Here is a 27,630-nt window from a genome sequence, read left to right as displayed (position 1 = left end):
TGCTGAAACAAATGGAGTGCCTTGAAAACCACCAAAGAAATTCTGAAAGTTTAATTCACTTACCTCAGATACACTTACCTGTTTTTAAAGTCTTTCTGAGTTAAAGAATTAAGGGAATGTTTTTATGCAGTCACTAATAACATTTCCCTTACTCTTTCTCCACCACACTATTAAACCCTGTCCTTCCTATTTATACTGTATTAAGACATAAGCATTTTTAAGTGACACAGTACTGCACGAGTTATTAGATACTCTGACACTAGAAGTCTGACACTGACACTAGAAGTCTGTTATTGCACAAGATTACAGATTCTCAAGACTATCGAAGTGGTTTGAGTTTGTGTGATTTCTCTCTTGCTCTTGGGATTTGGGGGTTTTTGTTTTAATAAGCTATATAGTCTTCATTAAGATTTGCCTCTAAAGAATTATATTTAGTCCAGAATCAGAAAATTGCCAGAACTCCTTTTTTCCCCAGACTTCTTGTGTTTTTATAACTACTTTAAATGAAGACACTTCCTTCCCTCTCCTTTTTCTGGGATAAATCATAACTTAATATTTGGCTGGTCTTTGGAAGATTAGATTGTCTCAGGGCTAAACAATAATATTTCTGTTATTATCATGACATGCAGAGTATCTTCAGCTCTCACTGCAGCGGCCGTTCAGTGCTTTCAGCTATTGAATATAAGCTACTTTCTACAGTTAGTCATATTAAGGTTAAACTTCGAATCATGGAATCATTAATGCTGGAAAAGACCTCTAAGATCATTGAGTCCAGGCATTAACCCAGCACTGCCAAGTCCACCACTAAGCCATGTCCCCAAGTGCCATATCTACGGATCTTTTAAATACCTCCCAGTGACGCAACCACTTCCCTGGGCAGCCTGTTCCAGTGCTTCAACATCCAAACCCTTCATCTTCCCTTTCCATTGGCAAAAGTTGTCCTTGTTCTATGAGATCCCAGAAAGAAAGTCTATATTATTCTTTTATATTAATATGAAAATAAATAATGCCTCTTCAGGCAGTGGTGTCCCATTTTGGATATTATCCAGGTTTTTATAATTTTGAAGAGTCTGAGTAAAAACAGCAAGAAAAGCTGGAGATATAAGAAACATGGACTGAAATAATCAATAACTGGCCTTTTTAGGATCTAGGGAATAAAAGATTCAACGAATATATGATTAATTTTAAAATGTGTTGCTGTAGAGAGGAAGGGAACAAGCAGTTCTTAATGAACTCAGAGCAGAGTAAATGTGAAAATAATGTTGCTTGGGTTACGTTTTAAAAAATTTTTTAAGTGTAAGAGTGTTCAACACAGGAACATGTCAAAAAAGTAAAAGACTCATTGTAATGAGCTAAACATAGATAAGGCTATAGTTTAGTTCCTTGATGTTTGTTTTTTTTAAAGAACAAATTACATTGTTCTGTTACAATGTTCTAACATTTCAGGGTAATAATTTGAAAGACTTCTTTCTTTCAAGTAGAGCAATAAAAGTAGGCCTGGTCCATGTTTACAAACTGGTAAGAAAGCCTAGTATTTCCTTCCATTTTCTGTCTCCATTATGATTTGAATAAAGGTCACTGTTTATGAACAGGTTATTTACTGGTTACTGCTGACTTTTACAGGGAAAAGTCTGTTTAGACAGGGGTTTTAAGCAAATTCCCCATCTTATAAATTGACAAAGTAGATAAAATCAATGAAATAACTCTAGCAATCTTATTTTTACCTTGTACTGTTTGATGAGTCATTTTAATACATTACAGAAATAAATGGGTCAAAATTAATAACTTTGTGTAGAAGGAACAAGTCCACTGAAAACTTTAATTTCCCAATTTTTTCAAATTGTCCTGTTGTATAGGATTTAGGAGTATCCATGAGCTACCATAACATTATTGGTTGTGTTGCTCAAATGGAGTAAAGACACTGTGTCTGTTTTTTGTTGAAGCAATTTGTTAGGTGTTGTACAAGGAGGAGATGATTGTGGATTTTTTCAGAATAGGCACTTACTATTGGAGCAGTGCTTCTTAGCATCCACAATCTGCCCACTGAAGAATATCTTTTGGGAGAAGGAGGTGCATGCTTAGCTTATGAACTTATTTTGTACTTAAATATTGTGCAGCTATTGCTTCTCCTCAGCATTCTTTCTTCTAGATTTCTCTGTAGGAAATTCAAGGCAGGTAGGGGTGTGTATGGACATGTAGCACCTCATCATGAGTACAAGGTTACAACATCATTGCTTGCCTGATTCCAGTTGGGAATTGCTTCCAGTTGGCAATATACAGAACAAACTCTTCTTAGAGAATGTGGAAATAAAATGAAAAGGGAAGGAAAGAAAAATCTTGCACAGAGTCTCTAGCAATAGTGCCTTTGCTTGTAATCCAGGATAGCTCCATTGTGGAAAAATCTCATTCAAGAGGTTTGTAAAAGCCAGAAGGTGTCTTCTTACACTTGCTGTTGGCAGGCCATAAAATGTGCCAGTCTAGAGCTACAGGTCTTCTAGCCTCAGACCAAAAAGTCTTTAGTAATACAGTGCCTACAAGGATCTTCCCAGCAGGTGTAGATCATCTTAGTCTGTTGGGCAGGTTTCTGCTTCAGTTGATTGTGTGCTCTGAGGTTTGTATCTTGCCTTTTTTGCACTGGATATGTTGTCTGTTACAGTACTTACAAGTACTATTCATATTGCCATTCTGTGTGTGCAGAATGCTGCTCAAAATGAGCCCCAGCACTTACTTTAACTTCACGGCTCAGGAGAGCAAACACTGCTGGTGCCAAAAGTAGCTTGTAGCCAAAACAAGTGTATTCAGAACAATGGTGATAGATGTTCTATTCTTGGGATAGTTAGAGTCAGAAATCATTCTGACTAAAAAAGGAAGAGTTATGTTCCTTGTGTTTTCTTGTCCATATGTTGAAACCTGTAGTACCCATTGATCTATAAAACATCTTCTTCACCATAAATGTGCATTCTATCCCAATTATGGCACAGAGTATTTCAGGAGAAGTTAGCACACATGTGACATATGGTCTGCAGTTAGTCTGTTGGAGCCACATACTGTGTGTGAGTAGAGTTAACTTTATGGAGGACTGCAAATTCCAAAGTTGCAGTTCTAGCCTAATACACAGGAGTAGGTTGAGTTTTGTGCATCACTTGTGTAGACTGTCACCATAAGTGGAATTGTAGAGAAGTTACAGGACACTGTGTTCTTAAAATCATCTGGGACAAGTACTTTTTCGCACCACTAATTTTTTGTAACCTCAATATGTTTTTTTTTTTTTTGTTCTGTGAAAGAAACTAGTATATTATAACACTGTACAGAATCTGTTTTGGAGGGAGGGGCTGTTTGGGCTGGCTTTTTATTTGGTTTGTTGTGTTTTTTTAAGTCACTGGCTGTCATGTTTCCATAAAGAAACAAGCAAAACACCAGCCACTCAAAGCACTTAATAATGTTATGAATTTTCTGATTTTGAAATTGAAAGGGCTACACTTGATGCAGTGTCTGCTTAATTGCCTGCTAGTATTGGGTGCATAAAATGGTCTTTCAGTACATTTGTGTTTGTTAGTTCCGCTGATTGATTGCTTTGAATAGACATATGCACAGCACCACGGGATCAGCACTCTTGTATTCATGCTTAGATCTTAACCATGACATGGAGGGCTTTCCAAATAGAGGCCCAAAATCACAAGAACACATAATGAATGTATCATGTTTGAGTTGTTTTTAGCAGCATTACTACACATGCTTCTAAAAAGTTGTCATTGTACAGAAAAGCAATAAATTTTGTAACTCTTCTTAGAACTAAGATATTGATGCATATTTAAGTATATTTTATTTTCAAATGGCATGAATATTTTCACAGTAGTTATTTTTTTCAGAAAAGCTGTCAGCAGTTGCTTTCTATGCTGTTAAAATGCTTGAATTTTAATTTCGGGATCCTAGCCTGCATAAACTTATGTTGAAGCTACATTAAACACTTTGAAGTCTTATTACATCTATGCTCAATGGTCATAAACATGTGAGAAAGTGATCTCAGCCAGAAGAACACCCAGTCCAAAGAATACCTGCCTTTGTTCAGTTTTTCCATTCTTTCTGTTTCCAAGGGCAAAATAAATGAAAATTTTGGAAAATCAGGTATTCAGAAAATAATTTTTTTTTTTTAGGAAACATAACAAAAACAATGCTCCTGGTGCAGGCGTATGAATTCCTGGAGGTTTTGAGTATTCATGGTTGCACCTATAGGAGAGCACCATTTTCACATTTTACACATTTTACTGTTGTTTTTATCGCTTATCTCCTTCTTGTAGTAGTGGTTCACCCAAGCATCAGATCCAGCTTAATCTATATTCCCCCTAGTCTGAAAATGCCAGGCATTTTCAGTTCAGGTAGCACTGGATATCAGAGCTCTCACCTTTAGCCATCTGAAGGGGATGAACTCTGCTAAAATCTAGATACTGCATGAAGCCACTGTCTTGTCCCGTGGAGCCTAGTGGGGTTTTGTGACCTAGTTTCCAGTAATTTTACCTCACCCAAGGATGGAATTAGTGGCACAAACTGGCAAAAGTGAAGTCCATAACCTGTATTCTAGATGATCACACAGTAGGAAAAAAAAGTCTCCTAATGGTCCTTTGTTATCCTCTTTTAAAGCAGGCAGAACTTTTCTATTCAGCAATGAACTCCTAATGCTTTAAAACACCATCTGCTTCTCTTCTTCTGCCTCAGTCTGATTGACATTCCATCCCTGTTTCCACAGCCTGTTCTAAAGAGATGCCCTCATTCCAGTGCGCTCCCTGCTCAAATAGTAGGGAACCAGGTTCCCTCCTTCTCTTGAAACATGCCAAGAAAAATGATGGAGTCGAGTGGCTTGCTTCACTGTTGTACTAAAGCATTAACTTGGTGCCAGTCTGGATCAAGCCATACTCTAAAAGTTTTCCTAACTTTTTTGAAGTTAATTTCCTAATAAATTTCTATGTGCCAGAATAGATGATTGTGTAAAATGCAAACACCTATTCTGGCACATACAGATTTTGGTCACCTTGAGCTCTCTGCCTCCTCACTGTTATTTCAGCAAAACAAAAAATTTGAATTTTGATCCAATGGTACAAAAGTAAATGGCATCTCAGTATAACTACCTCTTACAAATCTTCCTCAAACTTAATTTGTCTTGACGTCTTCACGTGGGTGAGGCAGGCCACTTGTTTGCCTACTGTAACTTTGTACCTTCCTCTGCACAAGCTGGTTGAAAATCCAGTGAAATTGGCCTTTTGAGAGTTCCCTGGGCAGAAGTCAAGTCCTGAACATACCTATTTTGCTGTTTACACCTAGCAGAATGGCCCACAGCCTCTGAGTCCTGCAGCTGGATCTGAGACAGATCCGAGAGACATGAAACCACTTTTGTGTTTTGTAAGGAAAGTCCTGTTAGTTCTACCAGAAGATGGAGCTCTCTGCACTCAGTTTGACTGGAACATTCCTTTTTTTTTCCTCAGTATTTTAAAAGGTGTTTTTACAACAGTGTTTGTACTTACAGGAAGAGTCCCTTTCAGCTATGATGGTTTCCATTTTTCCATAATGCCTGTGAATTTTTTGAGAAAACTTAACACGAAGAATCATTAATTCCTGAGTGCTAAAACATGATACAGCAGAAATCTTAGGTTTAGATTTAATTTTAGTTTTAATTAACTGGGAAAATGCACTAACAGTTTGCACTGGGTTCTTGATGGATGAAATTACATGGTGTTTCTGTAAATTTTGTTAAGCACTGAATTATGCACAGATTCTTTTTCATACAATATAAAGACTTGTTAAACTACAACTACTTTGGAAAAGAGGGTATAAGGAAAACATTTGGTTTCAGATGGTTACATGCAGCAGATGTTTATATCCAAAAGAATACTTTGATATATGTAAATGTGAAGATAGTCTTTCTTATTAGGAAAATGTATTACTTCCTCATGAACTTATACCATCTCAGGAGATGACCATTCCTATGTAAAATTACTAAGTTAGAAATTAATAATTTTGTTTCTATTTGATAAACTTTGTTCATTTACAGCAACAGGTTCTCTTTTTACTGTGTCCAAAGGATGGAAAATGCTACAGCAATATGATACAACCCATTGTTGACTGATGAAGGATGAAGCTGGTACAGAACTTTCTTAGTGGTATTTGAAGGGTGAAATCCATCTTTGGAAATTGATAGATTTTTTTCATCACTTCAGTTTGTCTCCTCTGATTAGAGCTAGTGACTTCTCTACTTTTAGCAGCCTTCTCCTATCTTTGACTCATTAATAGCAATGAGTCTTGCTTTTGCTAATGCAGCTATGTTTCTTCAATGTGCCTGTCTCCAATCTGAGGGGATGCCCAGTGGATATTATAAATGGGGAAAATGCACTGATTGTATTACAGCTATGTGCTTTGGGTTGAGCTTGCAATCTTAAACCAGCATTGCTTTATTCTGTTCTCTATTCATCATCCAGGGATAATTGTTTCTAATTGATTTATGTTCAAGTCCTCTGTTTCTTTAAATAACCAATCTTTTCATGTCCAGTTATTTGAGTTCTTTCTCCAGATTTTCTTATAACTCTCTACAATATGGAGAGAATCATGATTGCTAGGCTGTGCTCCCTTGTAATAGCTTTTGTAGTGCTCACACTAATCTCTAAAGCAACTGGATTCCTGAAGCATCCTAATTACCATCTCTGGAGGTGAAGTAGAGCTTGTTGTTGTTATGCTGTGCTAACCTTTGAGTGTGTTAACATGACACTCCAGTGGGTCCTCAGAAATATCCTTCTCTAATGTACAGCCCTACATTCCAGCGCTGACTAGAAGTTACCTCACACTGTATGCTCAGCCACTTCTGCTTCCACTGTCCACACTGCCCATGCCCTACCCTTCCCACACTGCTTCTCTGTGTTCTTCAAGGGCTACCTAACCACACACACTGTTTTGGAGCTGTGATACTTTATATGTGGAAAAGGGAACACAGCCACAATTAAGACTTGCCTTGCTTCTGCTGAGCTGCTCTGGGAGTTCAGAATGGTGTCTGGTCCAGCTGGTCAATCTGTCTGTCTTTTGCAATGTGTTCAGTAGTTGTGTACTGTGGTATTAAAATGTGGCTTAATCAGGGAATGGCTCAGAGGGTTGGGTAGGACTGGTGGGGAGGGAGTTGCACATGGTTTTTATTGTGCATGTCTTTTGACCACTGCTAAGTTTGGTTACTAAGTAAGAGAACCTATGCAATCATGATATCTTTGATGTAATATTTAACTCTGGGTGTTTTTCAATCAGCTTTTCAGATGCATGGCTCTTAAATTCTGTAGTTATTTTGCAGTGACCACAGCTGCATTATATAGCAGGTTAACAAAGCCACGGAAGTATTTCTAGTAAGAAGAAAGAAGTTGGCCTAAGTCCTTCATTTTTAAAACTAAGCTGTATTGCTTCTTTCCCAAATCACTGATCTATCACCAGAGTGGCAGTTTTACAGCCGCATTTCTTAGGAAATTTGCTTACTACACTGTCTACAAATATTGAAAAACTGCTATACTATGCAGCTGAGGACATACATTTTTAAAAAACCTAATCACACACACAAGAGAAATGTCACAGATGTACAGTAGTGGATCCAAAAAACTACCACTTTCCATATTGTGGATATGAAAAGTCAGAGAAACAGCAATTAGTGTGTGTCCCTCCCCTCCCCACCCCAACAATCTGTATTCCTGTAGCATTAGGCAGATGGATCCATTACTGAGAAGTAATGGGGATACCTTTTTGTGGATCAATCTAAAAGCTGAAAGGTGTAAGCATTTAGAAAATCCTGGTGCTCCTGAGCTGGTACTAGAAAATTTTGCTTGTAATTTCCTACTGATACAAGTTGCTAGTTTAGATAAGGACTAGCATTTCAAGCACTGCCTGGCCTAAATTTGGTTTGAGCAAGACTTAATCTGCAGTGTTTGTGATCATGGGCAAGTTTCAGCAGACCTTTTTAGCACTGGCCTTGGAGTCCTAGAGGTGTTTCTTTTGGAGAACAAGTGTCTGTTTAACACTGTATATTTGGCCATTTCACATTTCTTGCATTGATCCCATCAAGGTGCCTCATCACTTTTTGCATCTGTTTTATCAGCACACAGAAGTTTGGTTTTCCCCTTTTCTGTGTAAAATGCAAAGAATTTGCTTTTTTTTAATTTAGTACCTCATCCTGGGAAGTGCATGTCACAAACCAACTCCACCTTCACCTTCACCACCTGCCGCATTCTGCACCCCTCCGATGAACTCACACGAGTCACGCCAAGGTAAGGGATTCCCATGATGGCAAAGCCTTCAGCTCTATCAGAGTTTCCCCTCTAAGCAAATGCAGAATAATAACATAAGCATAGGCATTGACTGCAGTGGTGAATTACAACACACCCACCAATTATTCCTCCTGTTTTGAGTTACTGCAGCCTGAATTTGGGAGGCATGTGTGATGTTTTAAAAAGCCAATGTTCCTTAAATTTTGTTGTCTCTAGTTAAGATATTTCAGGATCAGACGTAACTATATTGACTTCTGATATCCAAACTGGGCTACTCCTCATCTTAAACCAGTTGTAGGTGTCGTACGTGAATGCACAGGATGTAATCTCTTACCGAAAAAGATGAGAGGTTTTTCCAGGGAGGAAGTGTAAATATTTCCTCTCAGAAAAAAAAAAAAAAAAGGGATGTGCAGTTTAAGAAATCCAGAGCTATGTGAGGAATGAAGGACCAATACCTTAATTGGAAACAGGGACATATCTACGTTGTTTCTTGGTGTAATTGTTGGAAATTAATTCATAGTTGCCAGACTGAAAGTAACAAGCTGGTGAAGCAATAGCAATTGGCAGTACAGACACTGCATGGCAACAGAAGGCATTCTGTGGCCTTATGGAAGGTGAAGATCTGAGAACCAGAGGTGGGTGGTATGAATTTCATACCTAAAGAAGAAGCTTTCCTCCCATTGCAAATCAGGATTTACAGAATGTTCTTTTCTGTTCATAAGGACAATGTCTCATTTCTTTCTGTGCCCCTTCCAGCTCCTCTGTGGGAGTGTACCACTGTGCAGGTCCCCATGCAGAGGTGTTGTGCCTACACTTGTTTAGACATGAGATAGGCACTGACTGCCTATGGAAGGAATGAAAAATAAGGGTATTGAACATGAAAACCTGTTAGGTGGAAAGGAAATATATGATGTTTAAATGTAGCTTTTTTGCTTCACTTTCTGAACTAAGTTAGTGATCAGTGGCCTGGCTGGTTTTTCTTTACTCTTTTCTGTCTTTCCCTTTGGCACAATTACTGAAGAGATCCTCTTATATGGCTGCAGTTCTATTTTAATTTTCTTGTTATTGTTGAGTTGCTGTCAGTTGAGATCATAATAAACTCTTTGGGTACAACATCTAACAAATCAGTCAGAAAGGACAGCCAAATTCAGTGCATTTTCAACTGCCTTAGTTAAATGGAAGTTCATCATTCGTTCAAGAGAACAAAGAGCAAAACAGACAAAATTATGTTTTCAGCAAATGTTTAAGGAGCTCCTCCTTACCAGCTATAAATGATTCTTCACAGGTCATGTGAGGAGGAAGAGAAACTGCGTTATGTCTCGTTGTGATGAGAGGAGGTGTAGGGCAGACACTGTGGCCCAGCGTGGTCGGGGGTGAGCAGCACTGCCAGCAGCATCTGTGTTGGCAGGGTCATGTACAAGGAATGCTAGTGTGTGTGGCACCAGCTAACCCCAAGAGGTTTGGCATTTACCTACCTGGTTGCATTTTAACCTGTGCTACCCCAGGTGTTGCTCTAACCTGACTAAATTTCATCCAGCTAAATGAAATGCTCCTTTATTTGTTTCTCTTCTCAATCTAACTCTGACACCATCACTGGGCTGAGCTGCTGAGGCTACTTTGAGTCTGTTTCTGCAATGGTCCAGGGCACCCTGCCATGTTGGTCAGTTTGATGGGAAAAATATTTCCCAGTTAAAGCAATGCCAAAATGATCAAATGGAAAAAAAGGCAACATCTGCAACTGCTTTCTTGCAGGGATGGCTTGGTTTTTTATTTGCACTGTAGTGTATAACTGTGCTGAAAAATTAGTAGAAATACTAATCTACATGCCTGTGCAACTGAAATCTGTATCCGGAAAGAGTGAAGCTCTCTAAACTGTTGGAGGGCTATAATTTTCATCTTGTGACTAGAATATCTTGGAAGCCTGGTAATTAACACCATATGTCTGGATTTCTGAAATTTATATGGTCATACCTTGTAGAAAGTCAGTTCATGCAGTAACTTCTCTTTCTTTTCTCTCCCTCATGCTTCTCAAGACTTCTGTATTCTGTATTTAGCTGTATGGGAGATGCACCACAGTGCATCACTGTGCACCACTGCTTTTTAGTTCCACTGGAATCAGAACTATGAAGGTCCAGCTTTAATCAGTGCTTAAGAGAAGAATTGTGAACTAACTTCTTTCCACCCAGCCTTGCCTTCAGAGTGGGTGTGCTGCTGCAGTGGGTGTGCATGGCCTCCTTAGCTGTGCTGGGAGAGATCCTTCTCCCTGCTGCTGCCTCAGCCCAGGCAGAGAGGGCAGGACATAAGGATGTGCCTTAGCTCATCTGCCACCTGCACTGACAGCCACAGCACACACGGGGGTGCAAGGAGACCGAGTCCAGAGCCACTTAGCAAGGCTGCGTTTCTAATTGCATCTGCCAGTTTTCTCAAATAAGTGTTTCACTACAGTATACCAGAAGGAATATATGGGATTCCTCTTGCTGAATTGCAACTGCAATTCAACTTCCTCAGTTTCACTTGCTTATGGTAAAGGGTGGTACAGTTCCAAATCATTGTTAGAGATCATGTTGGTTAGATCCTATTTAGCCTTGGAAAGAAGACATGACTTGACATTTCATAGCATCAGGCTAATATTTTCTTAATTAAAAGTGCCTTAAAGATATGCTGATTTTTAGACCAAGGGACTAGAGTTTCCAGTGTTATGTGAATTCACATCACCTGCTCGCTGTAAGCCATGGATCTAGTTGATGTTCTAAGTTCATCAGAAGCTGCAGGTCAAAGTATTCCAGGGTGTCTAACCTGATGTGCACAGTAGTGTTGGCTACACAGAGCTCATTAATGTAAGGTGAAATGAGACTGAAAATTCCAGTCAAGACACCCTCTCAGCCCCTTTTGTTCATATGGGCAAAAAAGATGTAATTTAGTCATTGGCCAGAGTCTCCAACTAGATTGTCTCAAAGTGGCTCTTTGAAATGCTTTTCTTGCTGCAGAGAACGCCACTTAAGTTAAAGTCGCACATTATGGCTGAGCCAATCCAACAGCATGGCCCTGCTGAAAAGGGAAGATTCCACTCTCTCCCCTGTCCCTTCCCTCTCAGCTGCTTATTTTTCCCACTGTCTTGCACTGGCTTTACTTTCTGTCTGACTCTTTGCTGAGTGTCTTCTACTTGCTAACCTGGCAAGGTGAGGGAGTAGATTTCCTTCTTTGAAGAAAAGTGGTGAGGTCATATCAGTGAATCCTTTGTTAGTATCAAGTGTTGCATTGGTCAAGACTTTAAATGTCATTAGAGGGGATGAATGCATGTTTAGGAGATATTACTGTGGAATTCATTTTAATTTTTTTTTTTTTATTTGTGTGTGTGTCTACTTGTGGCAAAGACCATAATTTGCCTGTGGTTAGAAAAAGTTGGAATTTTTTTTCCTGAAGGTGCATGGAGCTCTTGGGATTCTCTCAAACAGACATGAATTTGGAGTGTCATAGGTACCCCATATGCCTTGTTTCTGGAATAACCAAGTACACTATGCCTTCGTGAATGAGTGTTCAGTTCTGTGTACTCAGAAGGGGCACTAAAAAGTAAATGTCTTGCTTACACCATTGGTCCAGTCTCCCTCATTTCCTTGTCTCTTAGAAGCAATTTGTGATCAGGAAGAAAAGTTGAAGGTGTGGGTCACAAACCTGTAAATAGTTTATCAGGAGAAATGTGGTGCTGGGTGTTGGCAGTGGCATTAATCCTGTGAGACTGGGCTCTGAAGTGTGCAAAGCAGAGATGTGTTTTGTGAGATCTGATGGTATTGCACTTGTAATCACATTTGTGGGTGGCTGGGAGTTGTCAGTGTCCTGTTCACTCTCCAAATGGATAAAAGGCCCTGCTCAGAGTTAAAAATCTTACTTGTAGTAAATTTTAATTTTCTAGTGGAGAGAATAATTTGAGTGCTCCTTTGCTTTCAGCCTTAACGCAGCACCTACTCCAGCTTGTGGCAGCATTAGCAGTCTGAAAGGCACCCCGGTGGCCACTCCCTGCACTCCTCGGCGTCTGAGTTTGGCCGAATCCTTCACCAACCTCCGGGAATCCACGACAACAATGAGCACGTCCCTGGGGCTGGTGTGGCTGCTGAAGGAAAGGGGCATCTCAGCAGCAGTGTACAATCCACAGAGCTGGGACAGAGCCAGCAGGAGCACCCTGCTGAACACGTACTCCCCAAAAATGGCAATCATTCCTTCCACCCCACCAAACTCACCCATGCAGACACCTTCTTCTTCCCCTCCATCTTTTGAGTTCAAGTGCACCAGCCCACCTTATGACAACTTCTTGGCTTCGAAGCCTGCTAGTTCAATCTTGAAGGAGGTGAGGAATAAGAAGAACATCAGGAACAGCGAGAGCCAAACAGACGTGTCTGTTTCCAACCTTAATCTCGTGGACAAAGTCAGGAGGTTTGGTATTGCCAAAGTGGTGAGTTCAGGGCAAACGTCAGCTGCTCCTTTAACTGAGGACCAGGGACCTCTTCTCTGTGGGGCACAGGGACCAGTGAGGGCCCTTGTTCCTGGAGGCCTGGCACCTGACGGCCTCCCCTTGGGCTGCCCTGCCGTGACCAGTGCCATCGGGGGCATCCAGCTGAACACTGGCATCCGAAGGAATCGGAGCTTCCCCACCATGGTGGGTTCCAGCATGCAGATGAAAGGCCCAACGTCCCTCACTTCAGGGATCCTCATGGGAACCAAGCTCCCCAAGCAAACTAGCTTACGATGAAGGACTTTATTTTTACAGCTAGTCTTTTTAAATGAAAATACTCGGATTCTTTCTCCAATCTCCTTTTCCTTTCCCCACCACCCCTTCATTGCCTCTTGAGTTTGACAAATCAACTTTGTGCCTAATGGGAGAAATGTGTAAACTTTGTATAAAATGTGTAAATATGTACGAGATCTATTGTAACTAATTGGATTATTTTACTGTTCAATTGAGTGTAAAAGGCTCTATGTTATGATTGCTGTAGTAAAGTTAACTTGCTAACCTTTTGAAAAGGTTTTTTTTTAAGATGCACTGAAAAAAAGAGAAAGAGCAAAACCAACAAAAAATAACTTGACTAGAAAAACGTGAATTCTGTAGCTAGCCTAACTTGAGTCAAAGGTGCATGGGAAGCTATTGAATGTGTTATGTGAGACCTCTCATTACATCACTTGAAGCATGGGAGCATTTGTGCTTCGTTAAATACTGAAAAAAGCACTCAGTTTAACATATGGTAGTTTTAATTTTGCCTCTGTAGATGAGTTGAGCTGAGTTATTGGAGTGCCTGGCTATTATGCCTGAATGGGTGAAACCTTTTTTTTTTTTCCTGTTCTGTATTTGCCTCCTGCCCAGGATTTATAAACTTGAACTAATACTGTGTTGAGGTCAGCAGGCCTACTGGGTACCTGGGATATTGATATATTCCTACCACGGCTGTTTCCTTTGGCACACCTACACTTTGTGCAACTTCTTTCTTTGTTGTTCTTTTGTTCTGTTTTGTTTTGTTCTTCAATGCTGCACTGGATTGTGGAAGGGAAAATGCTTTACTATGTGTTGCTGCCACTGAATCATGCTTTGTCAGTGTGCCCAAAGAAAACAGTTTTCACAACTCGCGAGGTAAACATGGCAGTGACTTCCTAGAAGTCCCAGTTGCAGAACAGATCGACAGATAAGAATGTTATAAAAGAACATGTAGCAAAACCAGTGTTAGGAAAGGTGAGTCCTTGAACCTCAGCAGAGAACCACAGAAAACATTTAGTAACGGAATGGTACAGGCGGGAAAGAGCAGCTTGCAGCCCTCGTGCTGATCTTCGTGTTTCATGCATGTCAGAGACCGTGGCCTTGTGAGCAGGGTGAGAATATTCTCCACCCATTCTCTGGTTTATATTTTCAGAGAAATCTTCTACATCTAAAGTCAGACCCTAGCACAGGTAAAAGTAGGGGAAATGCTTTATTTTCCCAGTGTTTTTAAAATCAGGAAAATTCCTGCCATACAAACATATAACCCCTACTTTTCAGAAAGGAAACATAAGACCTCACGCAACCTTTAGTTGCCAGGCAATCCTAATTATATCACAGTTTTTTCTCTGTTTCTCCCAGCCTTCTGCTGGGTGCTTGTAGAAAGAGTTGCAATACCTTGGAACTGGAACAGACTGGAGGGAGCTTGTTTCTAGAGCGGAGCTCAGACATAAATATTTTTTGGAAGAGGGGATGGAGAGGAGCAAAGCAGGGAGGGTTTAGCATCCACTTTCTTTTCCTTGCACTTCTCGTGGCATCTAAAATCAAGCTCCCCGTTTGTCGCCATTGTCACACTACACGTAATTGCCGTGAATTGCCATTTGTACCAGACTGTTACTAAATTATTAGCACTGATAATTTCTTGTATAAATGAAACTGTCTTTTAGTCTTTGTGACGAGAGATAGGTGGGTGGTTTGTTTCTTTCTGAATGAAGTAGTTATTGCAGTAGTGCTATGGACACTAAGGATATTTTTTGAGAAAGAAAAAAAAACACATCGGTCAGTTACAGCATGTGTTTGAAGACTTCTATTTATTCTATGAACTTACAATGTTTTAGTAAAATGCCATCAGCTCTGTTTGCTGTTGTATGTGTGCACTTATTGCAAGTAAATTTAAGTATCTTTTTATTTGAATGTATCTTAAACCAGTAGATAGAATAACAGTTGATTCTGACAAAAAGTCATGGACTTAATGGACCATTTTATATACCCAGAGGAAGAAAGCAATACCATAAGAGAACTTAAAGTGTAGAAGGTAATCATGCAATTGGGAACTATTATTTAGCCTTTAAATAAGCTGTAGGAGCTGTCCACCCACCAGAGAAAGCAATTGTAACACATCAGAATGATGGAATTTAATTTTTTCTTCACTAATATCAATAAAATAACAGAAAAGTTGCATTGTTGTGTGTTATTCAACTTTTTCCTGTTCTTTTAAGGTGATAAATCTTCCACCTTGATCCCTTGCTCTTATCTCTTAGTTAAAGCAAAATAAGAGGCCATCCTTTGTTTTTAAAAATTCTTAGACATAGAACTGGTTGGAAAGTTTTCAGATTTTAAGTTTGCTGAAATCAGTGAAATTTGAGTCAAAAGAAAGAAGAGAAGCAAATGTACCTTTTGATTTTTTAATTTGAATTGTGAAAATGCAGAATTGGATGTTGTATGGTTTCTGTATTTTTGAGGAGTTTGCACTCTCCTGCCTACTACAGTGCAAAACCTGCAGTAACAATACATGAAAGTACAGAATAAGGAGGAAATAGCCTGTGTTTTTCAAAAGAGACAGAACTGAGCTCTCCTGTTAGCCAATATCTTCGTTACCGAGAAAGGGAACGTTATGGTGATGAAACATCAGGTAGTGAGGAGCTCAAAACACCTGGACACATGGTGAAAGCTAAGTAATGGAAAAGGCTCCCTGGAGGAGGGAATAATCAGGCAGTAACTCATAGAGAGATTAGACAGCCTCATTGAGGAGAAGGGTGTGTGTGTGTGTATGAGGTGGAGAGGGAAATAATAGCGTTTATATCACATACTTGCTGCAGAGAGATAATGGGACAGCAGTAATGCCAAAATAAACTCATGGAGGGCTTGCATTAGTGTGACGCAGTGCCCTACGCCAGCTGTGGGACAGGCTGATGCCAGGGGCACAGCCAGGGACTGTCAGGGAGTACAGACACTCATCCTTCCTCTCTGCACAGCTCTGAGCCTCAGGGAAGCTCGTGGTTGGAAAGTTAATGGTTAACAGGAGGGATCCAGGGAGGAGAAGCACTGTGCATCCAGCCCTGCTGGCCTGGGAACAGGAGGGGTTAAGCAAGTGCCAAACCAAGAGAGGTGAGAGCTGATTCTGACATGCACAGAAGAGTGAGTGTTGAAACTGTCCTGCACCCTGGCAATATTCAAGTATCTCAGAAACTTTTCTGGATGCATCTTCACTTCTGGTAATCCTCCTATGAAAGCTGGGGTGGAGGGGAGAGGAAGAGGAGGTGCTGAGGATTGTGTCTAAGACTGGGCTGTAGAGGAATCCTAAAAGACGGGATGTTCTTTGGAGAGCCAAGACTGGCTAAAAATGTCTGTTGAGACTTCTCTTTCTTTTACATGTATCCTAAGCATTGGATGGCCCCAAAACATACTGCTATTGTGCACAGAGGTAAGAGAGTTCCTCCCAGCTCCCTGAACACATTTACTGGCAGCTCTCTGCATTGAATTGAAAAGTCCAGCAATGCAGGTGAGATGTTCCTGCCTTCCTTTGGTACAGACAGCAGCTGCTGCCTGTGGCTTGTATTCACAGTGAAGAATTAGCCTCGTTCAGCTGTGCTACCACATCTCACTGGGTGCTGCTCAGACCTGCTTTAATTCACTTAACAAGCCAATTGGGAAAATAAAAGGCCTGAAAGTTACTGGTGCTAAGCAATGTCCCTGGCTATAACGTAGGCAGTGGGCTTTCATGTGAGAACTGCACACACTTGAGGAGCCAGTAATGTTTGTGTTTAAAAGATGACAGAGATCTTTGTCCTGCTGAAATAGGTTTCAAGCTGTGCTGAATCCAGTTGCTGTTCAATTGACACAGGTACTTAGAAATTATTAGAGCTTTAACAAGCCCACAGCACAAAGTTTTTTTCTTTCTTTAAGGGAATTTTAATGAACTTAGGGAATACAAAAATTGAACCCACAGAGAAGCCTTTTGCTGCTCTGCTGGGACGTTGAAATGCTCATCTTGTTTGACTTGCAAATTCCTCTGCTCAGGCCTTGGAGAGGGGAGTGCCTGGTCTGCTGTCAGGCGTGCTGAAATGTGCACAGCTGGGCTGCAGCTGGGAACATCTGGCTGGGGCATGTTGCCAGCCCACACAGCAAGGATGGAGCAGCTGGGGACGCATCAAAGCCAGGGAAAAGAGAGCAGGATCCACACATGTTCCTGTATGAAATACCAGGGGAGATGAGCCTGCTCAGGGTCAGGTGCACTGGTGCAGCTGAGGTTTCACTCACACGCTGCCCCAGCTCGCAGGGAGAGCTGCCCCCTCCCCAGGCAGGGGTGCTCCCTCTCTCTTGCCTGGTTTTCCCTTCATTCCCACAAGGAGCACTTGCTGTTTGCACCCTTTTCACAGCTGTTGTATGCACAACTCTGCAAAAGGAGAACCACAAGATTCTCCCAAATAATTTATGTGGAGTTTGCAGCAAGCTGCTCCATTCATGATGATTTGCCCAGCACCTGTTTTGAAATAAAGTTAATAAAGCTGAATCAAGCTCATTGAGAAAATAAACTGCAATTAAACACAAAAAGGTATTGATTTGCTATTTTGCCAGTTTAAATTTAGCACCTATGCACATGCTTTCATAAAGATAAATTTGGATAAAGCTAAATTAAATGTCAAGAGAGTTGGCAGTGCCAGAAATCTCACATCCCAGACAGCACCAGGAGGTTGTGTCAATGCACTGCTGTGTGTGCTAGAATCTGTGGGGCACTTCTTGGCCCAAAGCCTTTGCTGGATGCAAGGGACTCCTACCCAGCTGCAGAGCCTCCATTCCTAAGGCTGCTGCTTCCCTTGGGTTAAAACAGGGCAGCTGGAGAGAGTGGCTTCACTAATGCCACTAGGCAGGGTTGCAGCTCCCAGGGCTGCGTGACTTTCCCAGGTTTGCTGGCTCCCCTGTTTAGCTCAAATTAGCACCTCCAGGTCACTTGGCAGCTGAATCATGTCTCAGCAACATTTACAGCCCTTTCCCATCTGGGGAATTTCCTCTGCTCCCAGAGGAGCAGGTGATGGATATTTTTATGACAATGAGGATTATGTTGCTGAGCTGCCAATAGCCAGTGGCTAACAGCCAGCTCTCCTTGCCTCGAGGAACAGCACAGTGTCCCAGAGTCACAGTCCCTCTTCATAACTACTGAAATTGTCCCTGTAATTCTTTATTCTTGACCCTCACTCATGTCAGTCAGATTCTGAAACCATTTTTGTGTGTCAGGCAAAGACAGCCCTGTCATGGGGCAGCAACATGTAAAAGCTGCCAAACCCATCACCTGACTGCACTGAGGGCTGTGCACTCTCATAGGCATCTTCAGAGCCCTTCAGAAGAGAGGAATGGGAAAGAATGTCTTTGTCTCTCCATCCATCTGCCTTTAAGAAATGAAACAAGTGAGAAAAAAGAAAATGTTTGGTGTTTTTTCCTAATGATAACATTCTGCAGTAGTAAGGCTTGATTTGTAACATCACCCACTCCCAGCCCCCCTGCAATATATTACAATATTACACCCTTCATCAATTTAAGCGAGGAATGGAAACATTTAAAAATATTTCTTGAATGTTCCTGGCATTAATTTAAAAAGACAGCAAAGCAGAAACTGAGTTTTCTCTCAAGTTACTTTTGAAGAAACATCCCTTTGGTGTCCAATGTATAAAGAAATGCATTTCTAGATTTATTTGTATTTTCCAGAGTTTAAAAAAAAAGGGATTAATTGGTTTTGGAAAAAATGGGAACTTTGCACTATTTTGCTGTGAGCAATAACCAAAACCAATGAGAGAATTCAGGTGATTTAGGACTCATTGTGCTTGGAAAGGAACCTAAAAAAAGCCAGACTAGGTGGCTTGGAAACTGGTTGACTGGGAGGAGCTCGAGAGGAAGAAACACAGAAAATCATTTCCATGTTTCTGTATGAGATGCACCAAAACCAAAAAAAAAAAAAAGGTTACTAGAGAAGAAAACTCCCTGTTACTGTTTGCTGAATTCTTCCTTTCACCACAGATTCTGCAGTGCTGTTTGCTCTCCCTGCTGTTGGGAGCAGCTCCTCAAAGTGTTTTTGTGCTCAGGCCTTGGCACAACCATTTTGTTTTTTTTCCCAACGTTGGTTTTAGAATAATTTTGGTTTAGTGTGGGTATTTTCTATGTATTGTTTTCTACACTTTGTGTTTGCCTGTCAAGTGCTGTAGAATTTGCTGCTTCTTTCCTTTGGCAAGCACCTGCTTTCCCATGTGTGACAAATATATTCCTTTTGGTATTAGTGCATACGTTCCGGAGAAACCCTGTGAATTATGTAATGTGAAAATCACCTCCTGTACAATTTAGGGCATTCCTCAGATGTGAGATCCAGCTGCTGCAGGAGATCCAGGAGCTGCAGGGAGGTTGGTTACCTGTGGTGGAGGAGGAGCATGCAGGTAAATCACTTTTTCTGCAGCCTGCCATGGGCAGAAGGGAATGACTGCAGCAATTCCAGGGTGCTGGCTTTGCACAATCCGGGCTCGCTGCCCAGCTCTGAACTTGGGGTCCCCTGCCCTGCTCTGAGCCAGGTAAGAGCTGGGCAGAACCTCCCTCCTTCTCTCCACATCGTGGCCAATGGCCAGCTCAGCCTCTGTGATACCTGGGGCCACCTCTTCCCTGTGAGGATTCTGTGACTGGATTGCTCCAACCCCTCTCCCTCTCAGGATCACCTTCTGCTCTGTTCAGGAAGCTGTCTTCACCCCCTCCCAAATGAATGCTTAGCTCACCATACAGCATGGAATGCTCTGTTTATTCTGTGATTTGCAGCCATCAGCAGAATTTTCACATTGAATTCACAACATAAAACAAATAAGCCAGGACGATGAAGCATGTTGGTGTCATCCCTCTTTTTCACTGTTTTAGCACTGTTGGCTGTTCACTGGAAAGATGTGGGCCCAGTGTAAAACTCAGTCCTTTGCAAACAGGGTCACCAGGAAAACAGCTGGTCTTTTCTGGCAGTATTGTGCTGCTGTGTTTATATTTAGACAAGTTCCCTAGAGTTCAAAGCTTTTGGGATTGACACAAGATTTCTCTGAAAAATATATATAATCTGACTATTCAACCCATGGAATATATTTACAGTGCCAAATAAAGGCATTATGCTATCTCTCTTTTATAGTAAGACACCCAGCAACATGCAGTGACAGGACAAGGAGGGATAAGTGAAATCATTTTAATATAGTATCAATGTATGAGAAACCAAAAAAGAGAGAAAATGTTTTCTGGAAAATTCTGCATATGTATATATTGCATTGTATAGTCTTACAGACAAACTTATGACAAATACATGATTTTAAATACTTTAAAACACTGATTTGAAGAGGACAACAAATTGATTTATCTTTTTTTTGTACAGACATGGGAGTGTGATTTTTTTTCCTCATTGCTATAGTTTGGTGTTCTTCAGGAAGAATACTCGTATTCTTCAGCACTGCGGCGTCCAAAATCCATCCAGCCCATGTAGTCTCTGTCATTTATCCTGTGAGTGGGATCAATGCTCTGTACCCTGTTTCCCATCACTGAGAATCTTCCAGTGGAACCTAAGGAAAAAAGCGTTTGGGAGAGCAGAGAGTAAGAGGACACATTTTCCAGGTTCACCCGTGTTCTGATCTGGCTTGTGCTCATTAGCAGGTGTCTGCAATAGTTGAGATGGACATGATACAGGTCATGTAACACCCCTGTCATGTCACTGGGGAAAACATCAATAGAAACCTTATAGGTAAAGTCCTGGAAGGGACTTGGATTTTTTCAGTGCAAAATGAACAGATCATTTTCTACCTCCTGCTGCAGGAACATACTGCTCCTGTCTGACAAAAAGGAGCACAGATAGATTTTTCCTTTTTTCTTCCTATTTTACCAGAGAAAGAGAATCCAAACTATTTCTCAACATTCCTATAAAGCCCCAAGTTTGCTTTCTCATACTGGGAGAGCTGCTCTACATGCAAAACAACTCTTGAGAGCAGGCTCAAACCTGAGACACCACAGCCCTGTGTTGCTTAAAAAGACACAAACATAAGTACAGGAGCTCTTACAGTGCAAATTTGGCAACAAGCAGGGTAGAGTTATGAATCCTAGCTTCTGTGGAAAAGTGGGAATAGTCCTGAAATGGAGAAAGTTGTGTCTGGAATTCACAGTTAGAGATACCTATTGCTGGAATCATGCAGGGACTTTTACTATGTCAGGGATTTTTTCATTGCTTATCCAAAGCCTTCATAATGCTTTTCACAGCAGGGTTGGATGCTGATTTCTGATCTTGCCTTATCCTTTCTGTATGCCTTGCTTAAGGCACCAAAGAGACACGAATTTGCAAGGAGAATTTGTGCTTTAAAAAAATGGGCTGCAATCCTCTGTTTTCGCAGCATCACATGATGTAACCAAAAAATACAGGGACAGGTAAATTACTGCTCTCTGTACTCCCTGAAAACAGACAAAATTGATATATAACAATATCAATTATTAAGCTTTGAGTGAGGAAGGGACAGATTTAATAGTGTTCATTCCAGACTGAGGCTTGAGGAATACCTGAATTGATCAAAAAGGAAAAGGAGCCCAAATTAAATCCCACATATCCAAATCTACACAATTGCTTTGCTTTCAGTTTCTTGTGTTCTGACTCTGTTGACTCTGTGCTTTTATATTTCAAGGTCTTCCTCATGTAGTGCTTTATAATGACCATAACCCAGTGAAATAAAAAGCAACTGCACTGCTTTGTTAGTGGTTGCTGGGAGTTGAAGGTACACACACACAAAAAAAGCCATTAAGAGATGATGTAGCTCTCTACAACAAAATAACCAAAGAGAAATTAATTTTCCCTAGAATAGAATGTCTATCATCAAATGCTCATGAAGTTCACATTCATAATTCAAAAAGTGTTATTAAGGCCATGACAATGGCTCCTTAGCACAATAACCAGGCAAGGCTGAGGCAGTGCAGAACCATCACTCAGATGTTGGTGCTTAAGAGACTTCAGAGCCTGCCACGACCTGAGGGCTGTAAAGGCTCCCCTGGTGCCACTCCTGTCTGGCCAGTCAAGGGCTCCTCAGAGGACATTAAATGTGCCTGTCACTGGCTTGAGAGCTACAACATCTCTTCTACACAGTACCAGATTCAAGCTGAAAGCCTGCAGATGAACATGATTGAAAGCCTGGGTCACAAATTTCCTAACAGCACCTTAATTACCTCTCCTCAACTCACAAGAGATGCCATGTGGGTATTGCAGAATCAGTGTATGACAAACATATTCAAAGTTGTAGCAGGTCAGCTACAGGGCTGCCATCGATCCCTAAGCCCTTGATAGAACGCAGCTCTATCACTGTTTTAACTAGAAACTTTACACAACCAGCCCTTCCATTAATCATGAGGGCAAATGCCCCTACTGGTGACTGCTAACACTTACAAAAGCCCTGACTCTCTCTGGAATTTTCTAGTGATTATTATAGTTTAGACAGGTGACTAATACAGTAGATGGGAGTGTTCTGCAGAGATTTCTGAAATACTGCCCAGAGTCTTCACATTAAATGAGAATATAATATTTTGATAGGAACACTGTATGTATGTTATAAATTAAGTAAATACTGTTTTTCCTGTGAATTTTCTCTCCTGTAACGAGCAACTACATCTACAAACTAGAGTCTAAGCAGCCTAGTCACATCACAAGAATCTCATAATCTGCTTCCAGACTCTTTTTAGAATTATATATGCCAATAACACATATGCAGGAAATTGTCCCTCATATTAACATTTACAGAAAAGGATTTCTTAAATCCAAAGGTTTTTTTTAACTTTATCTGGTTAATCTATTTGGAAGTGTCAGCCACATATTTAAGAGAATATAATGGATACATAAACTAGAATGAGGAGCTCAGTTTCCATGTGGGTGGGCAACAATGACTATGCTGAAGAAAGATAATGAGGATTCTGCTTTGCAGACTGCTGCAGTAACATTCTTATTCAATAACAGCTTTAAGTGTAGCACTGAACTGTGGAATGTCATACCTGAATTATCTTTCCACTAAATTGCACGAACAGCTAGAAGTTGTTCCTTAATGGATACTGTGCATATTGCTGACATGAGATGAAATCTTTCAGGCACTATTGGAAGTGATTCATTTTTCTGTTGTTTCTAGTTTGGCTGTGTTTTGAGTCCACAGAGGAGTGTGTATGGCTGCATATGTAATGCACAAAACCAGAGGTGGCATCTCTTAATTGCAGACCACCACCACAGATAAGCATGGGACTTTGCCTAGCACAGAGGTCAGCAGGGAAGCTGTCAAGTGGGGAGGGTTGAATGATCTGCATTATGTGGAGAAAGCTCTTAGTTATATAAAGTGAACTCGATCCTAAGCACAGTCTGGCGCTGGGTGTGAATTAATTTCTCAGTGTCTGTATGTCCAGGTAATCCTAATCCTAATTAATGGCTTTTCTTGAAACCCTCTTTCCTTCTTAGATGCCTTTTCTGTGTAGAACAGGGCAAAGGCTGGAGGGAAGCTTTCAAGAGTAAACAAAATTTCTCTAGTGGCTCTCACTGAGGTTGGCAGCCAAAAGGCCACAGCAATTAGGCTGCCCATGGTGTTACTCTACTGAGACACCAAGCAGTACAGAGATGAGACAGCTCAAAAAGAAAAATGTTTTCTTGGGGAAATGTCAGTAGTCAATGATTTTGAACCATCATTTTTACTGGTAGCACCAATTGCATGCTTTTCTGCCTATGTAAAATATATTCTGTAAGGTGTCCACAGGGATAGCTTTACTCTTTCTCTTATGCAATACAATTGTTTCCTCAAGTGACTAATAAATCTCATTATAAGGATGCCCTGTAATCCCACTGCTATACTGATTCTTCATGTCCTTGTTACACAGTGCCATGGAGGTTTTAGGTAACTGCCAGATTGTGTTCCCAGGCTGCCCAAAAGAGACCAAAAATCTACCAGGCATCAATGTGTGTGGAAGCAAATACGCTTTTACTTATCATTGATTTTAATTATTGCACTAATAAAAATGAATTTTGTGTTTTGAAAGCTTTTATGCTGCCATAATTTCCTCTGGGAACAAACATATGACAAATCCAATACCCAGAATATTTCCTTGGTACAGGGATTTCTGACTGGGGTGAAGCTGGCCATTTGGTTTATCTGCATTTATCCTCAGAAAAGTCTTCCTGCTCTTCTAACTTTAAAAGAGGGGTGGAGGGAGGATTTTAACTAAATTGAAAGACTTCAAGGGAAACATAATTGTTTTATCTGTGATACAACATACTGAAAAGAGCACCAAAATAATAAGGCAATGAAAATAGTTAAAAATAAAAGCTGGACTACAACCTAAGAGGTCGGTGACATTTTCTCCTGTTATCTTTATATGACTCTCAGTCAGAGAGTCATATAAAGATGAAATAAACCCCTGGTTTTGGCAGGGGTTTGGGAGAGAGCATATGGAATGCTCTCTACTTCAGGGACAAGCAGGCAAAATCTAAATCCTGTCTCCTCTAGGAATTCACGTTAGACGATGACAGGGTTATCCCAGCTCCCAGGAGCCCCCGCAGGAGATGCCAGCGGCCCAGGAGCAGGCTGTGAGCAGTACCTTTTCTGGCTTGCTGGAGGTACTTGGCCAGCAGGGCGCCGATGCTGGCTCGCTGGTCCGCGCTGACCTCCAGGCGCTGCAGGGGTTTCAGGGGCCCGGCGGCCGGAGCGCGGGAGCGCCGCTGCTGCTCGGCCAGGCTCTGCTCCAGCTCGGCAGGCGCGGCATTCCCACCGCGCGAGCCCAGAGCGTGCTGGCCCAGCGAGCTCACCGAGAGCACGGCGAGGAACACGCAGATGCACAGCCCGCTGGACATTGCTGGGGAGAAAAGGGACGGGCAATGTTGCATGACCACATTTAGTACATTTTGGGCAGTCCCTAACCCCATCTTCCACTGGGAGTGCTGGATTCTGAGCAAACCGGGCACGTGTTGGGATTTTTTTTTTTTATGTAGGTAACTGCAGGATCTGTCTTAAGTTGGAAAACGTGAATAGCTAAATATCCTTGCTAAAGAGGAAGGTACAGGTAATTAATTTTGTTTCTTCCAGCCTAGTATGTGCTGCATCTCCCTGATCTACTCAAATCGTATTTGCTTTTCTTTCTGTGGAAGCTGTATTGCATAAAAACTTAAGGGACTTGAATCCATCTCTGTGGAAAAAACTCGTGATTCAAATATTTCAGTATATTGCCATTGCATTAAAACCCTGCTGTTATTACAGATACTCAGTTTTGAAAAGTTCTATGAAGAGCCTTTGTTCTACCAACCTTCATTGATTTGAACTTTAGTGTTCAAGAGGTTTAATCTCATCATGCACAAAAAGAAAAAAAAAACAAAATCTTGCCCCAGTGAAAGAAAACCCAAAGTCCAATACTCCTGCCCCAAAGCATTTGGTCTAATAGCTGGAGTGATAAAGCTGTATAGTTAAAAGCTGTAAGAAATAAAGTGCAACTTAATAACTTGTTCATATTAAACAGCAAATTTAGATTTCTACTGCTTCCTTACATGTGTACTAAGCAAAAAAACCTGGTTTGCTAAACTGTTTTATCACATAAACTGAAATAGTATTTTTCCTGTAAACAGAGAAATTACTCTCAATTCTTAGAAGAAACAAACTACCTAGTACTTCATGCTATAGGGGTAATTTTCACTTATAAATACACATGGATTATCTCAGCTATGTGAGATTTTTTAAAACTGTTTTAGTTCTCTAACAGTACACTTGACACAAACCTTTAAATTTTAAAAGGGGATAAAATTAAGCTTATTCACCCAACACATACACTAGACCAAAATAATTCACAGCATATAAAACATGAGGGTTTAAAAATATTCCCAGGAGATGAGTGAAGAAAGTTGAAATGTCAAAATGTCACTCCATCGTGGTTATTAGTGATGTACCCATCTACGTTTGGGTACTCAGAGACCGACGGTGCATTGCACCTTTGAGCTGTCCCGAGCCCTGTATTTTTTACACACATACATGTAAATATATATATATATATATATATATATATATATATATATACATGTTAAAAAATTTATATATACTTATAACATACACATATCTAAGTATTAATGTCCTTGCTGTGGTCTCCAAACCCCACATCTCACCACTGCTGGCCGGTTCCCTTCCCAGCTGCCCAGGATGGGAATCCCCGCTCGCCGCTCCCCACCCGGCTGCCCGCGCTCGTCGGGAGCGGCCGGAATTCTTCTTCCCCGCCGGGAAGCGTTTCCTCCGGCAGAGCGGGATGCCCTGCGAGCCGCGGCACAGGTGAGCGCCAGGCATCCCCGTTCCCTCTGCCTCCCCGCCCTCAGCAGCGGTGCCGTCAGAAGAGGCGCTCCCTACCTTTCCGCTGCGCTTTTCCAAGGTCCCGCTCGAGTTGGGAGCAGTGAGCGCCGAGTGTGCCCAAGCAGGGAAGTCGGGGGAGACTCAGCCTCGGCCCCTTAAATAGCGGCGGGCACCGAGGCGGTGTTTGCACACTTCTGACGCAGCCGGGGCCCCCGCCCGCTCAGCCCCCTCTCCCCGCCCCGGGCACCGGCACCGGGGCTCTGTGCGCTCCAGGGGGCACCGCGGCTCCTTCCCCGCCTCCTTCCTCTGTGTGCGGAGCAGTGCGGGCTCGGCGGAGCTGCCCTGCCCACGGGCCGGCCCCCGACGGCCGCTCCCGGCGCCCCCCGCAGGGAAGCGCCCGGCTGGGCGCGAAGGAGCTGGAAACCCCGGCTGGCTTGCAATTAAAGTGCTCCTGCTGGGGGTATGCCCACACTCCCTCCCCGGCCGGAGGCTCCAGGTGGGGCTCATGCCCCGAGCACCGGCAGTACCCGCAGCTCGTGCCCTCAGCACCGGCAGCTCCGGCAGGCGGGAGGGCTGCGATGCAGGGGGCAGAGTGTCCTGCGGCTCCCTCGCGGTGGCTGGAGGACAAACCCGCCTGGGAGAACCAGTGGCCCCTGCCTCCAGACGAATTACCGGCGGTGGCAGGTGCGGGCTCTGGGGCGTTGGGCTCCATCTCTGAGGCCTCCGGGGTCACAAATACCTCCACCCTCCCCTTCCTGTCCTAAACCTCTGCTCGGAAAGACGGGACATTCTTTTATTTAAAAGGCAAAGTAAAGATAAAGCCGTGGACGTTGCTCGCAGAAAGCCGTGGCTGGAGATGCCTTCGGCGTGGGTTCTCCCTCACTGACCACAGCACTACTGGAGTCTCCCCCGGCCGCTGCAGGGGCCACTGTCCCTCCCCGCGCCCTCAGCCGGGCCGGTGCCGCCCTGAGGCGATGGTGGCCCGGTGCCCGCAGCAGACCCGGACACTCTCCCGCCTCCTGCTTTTGGGGGATGGAGGAAGTGCCCTCAAACTCGGGCTGCCCGTACTGCCACTCGGAGGCCGTAGAGGGACGGGCAAGGCCGGTGGGGCAGCCGTGCTGTACCCCCGAAACTCTCCGCAGCCCAACCCCGGGAGCAGCCGCTCCTCGGACCCAGCGCTGGGCTCAGGCGTCATTGTGCCGAATCTGTGCCTTAAAGTTTACAGTGTGGAGGCAAGCGAGCGGGCCGGTTGCTTTTCCCTCTCCGGGAAGGGAGCGGGGCA

At 42.3% G+C, this 27,630-nt stretch overlaps 2 protein-coding genes across 5 annotated transcripts in view; one reads left to right on the top strand and one right to left on the bottom strand.

Moving 5' to 3' along the window:
- The window catches only part of TRAK1 (trafficking kinesin protein 1), a 102,833-nt gene extending 87,632 nt beyond the window's left edge, over positions 1–15,201 (top strand). For all 4 annotated transcript variants that reach the window (XM_059476335.1, XM_059476342.1, XM_059476351.1 and 1 more), the window contains 2 exons: positions 8,180–8,282; positions 12,228–15,201. In XM_059476335.1, coding sequence (XP_059332318.1) covers positions 8,180–8,282; positions 12,228–13,026 — 902 coding nt within the window. In that variant the 3' untranslated portion in view covers positions 13,027–15,201. The remainder of the gene's footprint in view (positions 1–8,179; positions 8,283–12,227) is intronic.
- A 4,573-nt stretch (positions 15,202–19,774) lies between these two features.
- Positions 19,775–26,541, bottom strand: CCK (cholecystokinin). Its single transcript, XM_059481434.1, has 3 exons — positions 26,406–26,541; positions 24,622–24,876; positions 19,775–20,585 (listed from the first exon to the last, which is right to left on the bottom strand). Exons 2-3 carry the CDS (start codon positions 24,872–24,874, stop codon positions 20,449–20,451), a joined length of 390 nt encoding a protein of 129 aa, XP_059337417.1. The 5' UTR covers positions 24,875–24,876; positions 26,406–26,541; the 3' UTR covers positions 19,775–20,448.
- Positions 26,542–27,630: the final 1,089 nt, after the last annotated feature.

This window comes from Ammospiza nelsoni, chromosome 1, assembly GCF_027579445.1.
Source record: "Ammospiza nelsoni isolate bAmmNel1 chromosome 1, bAmmNel1.pri, whole genome shotgun sequence".
In the NCBI taxonomy this organism is placed as follows: domain Eukaryota; kingdom Metazoa; phylum Chordata; class Aves; order Passeriformes; family Passerellidae; genus Ammospiza; species Ammospiza nelsoni.
Note: the sequence above shows the minus strand (reverse complement) of the source record. Positions and strands in the feature narration are given on the sequence as shown.

Excerpts from the sequence above, each read along its gene's own strand:
- CCK (XM_059481434.1), bottom strand. The coding sequence starts at position 24,874 with ATGTCCAGCGGGCTGTGCATCTGCGTGTTCCTCGCCGTGCTCTCGGTG. Across the intron at positions 20,586-24,621 it reads CCTCCAGCAAGCCAGAAAAG|GTTCCACTGGAAGATTCTCA; the intron begins GTACTGCTCACA and ends TTTTTTCCTTAG.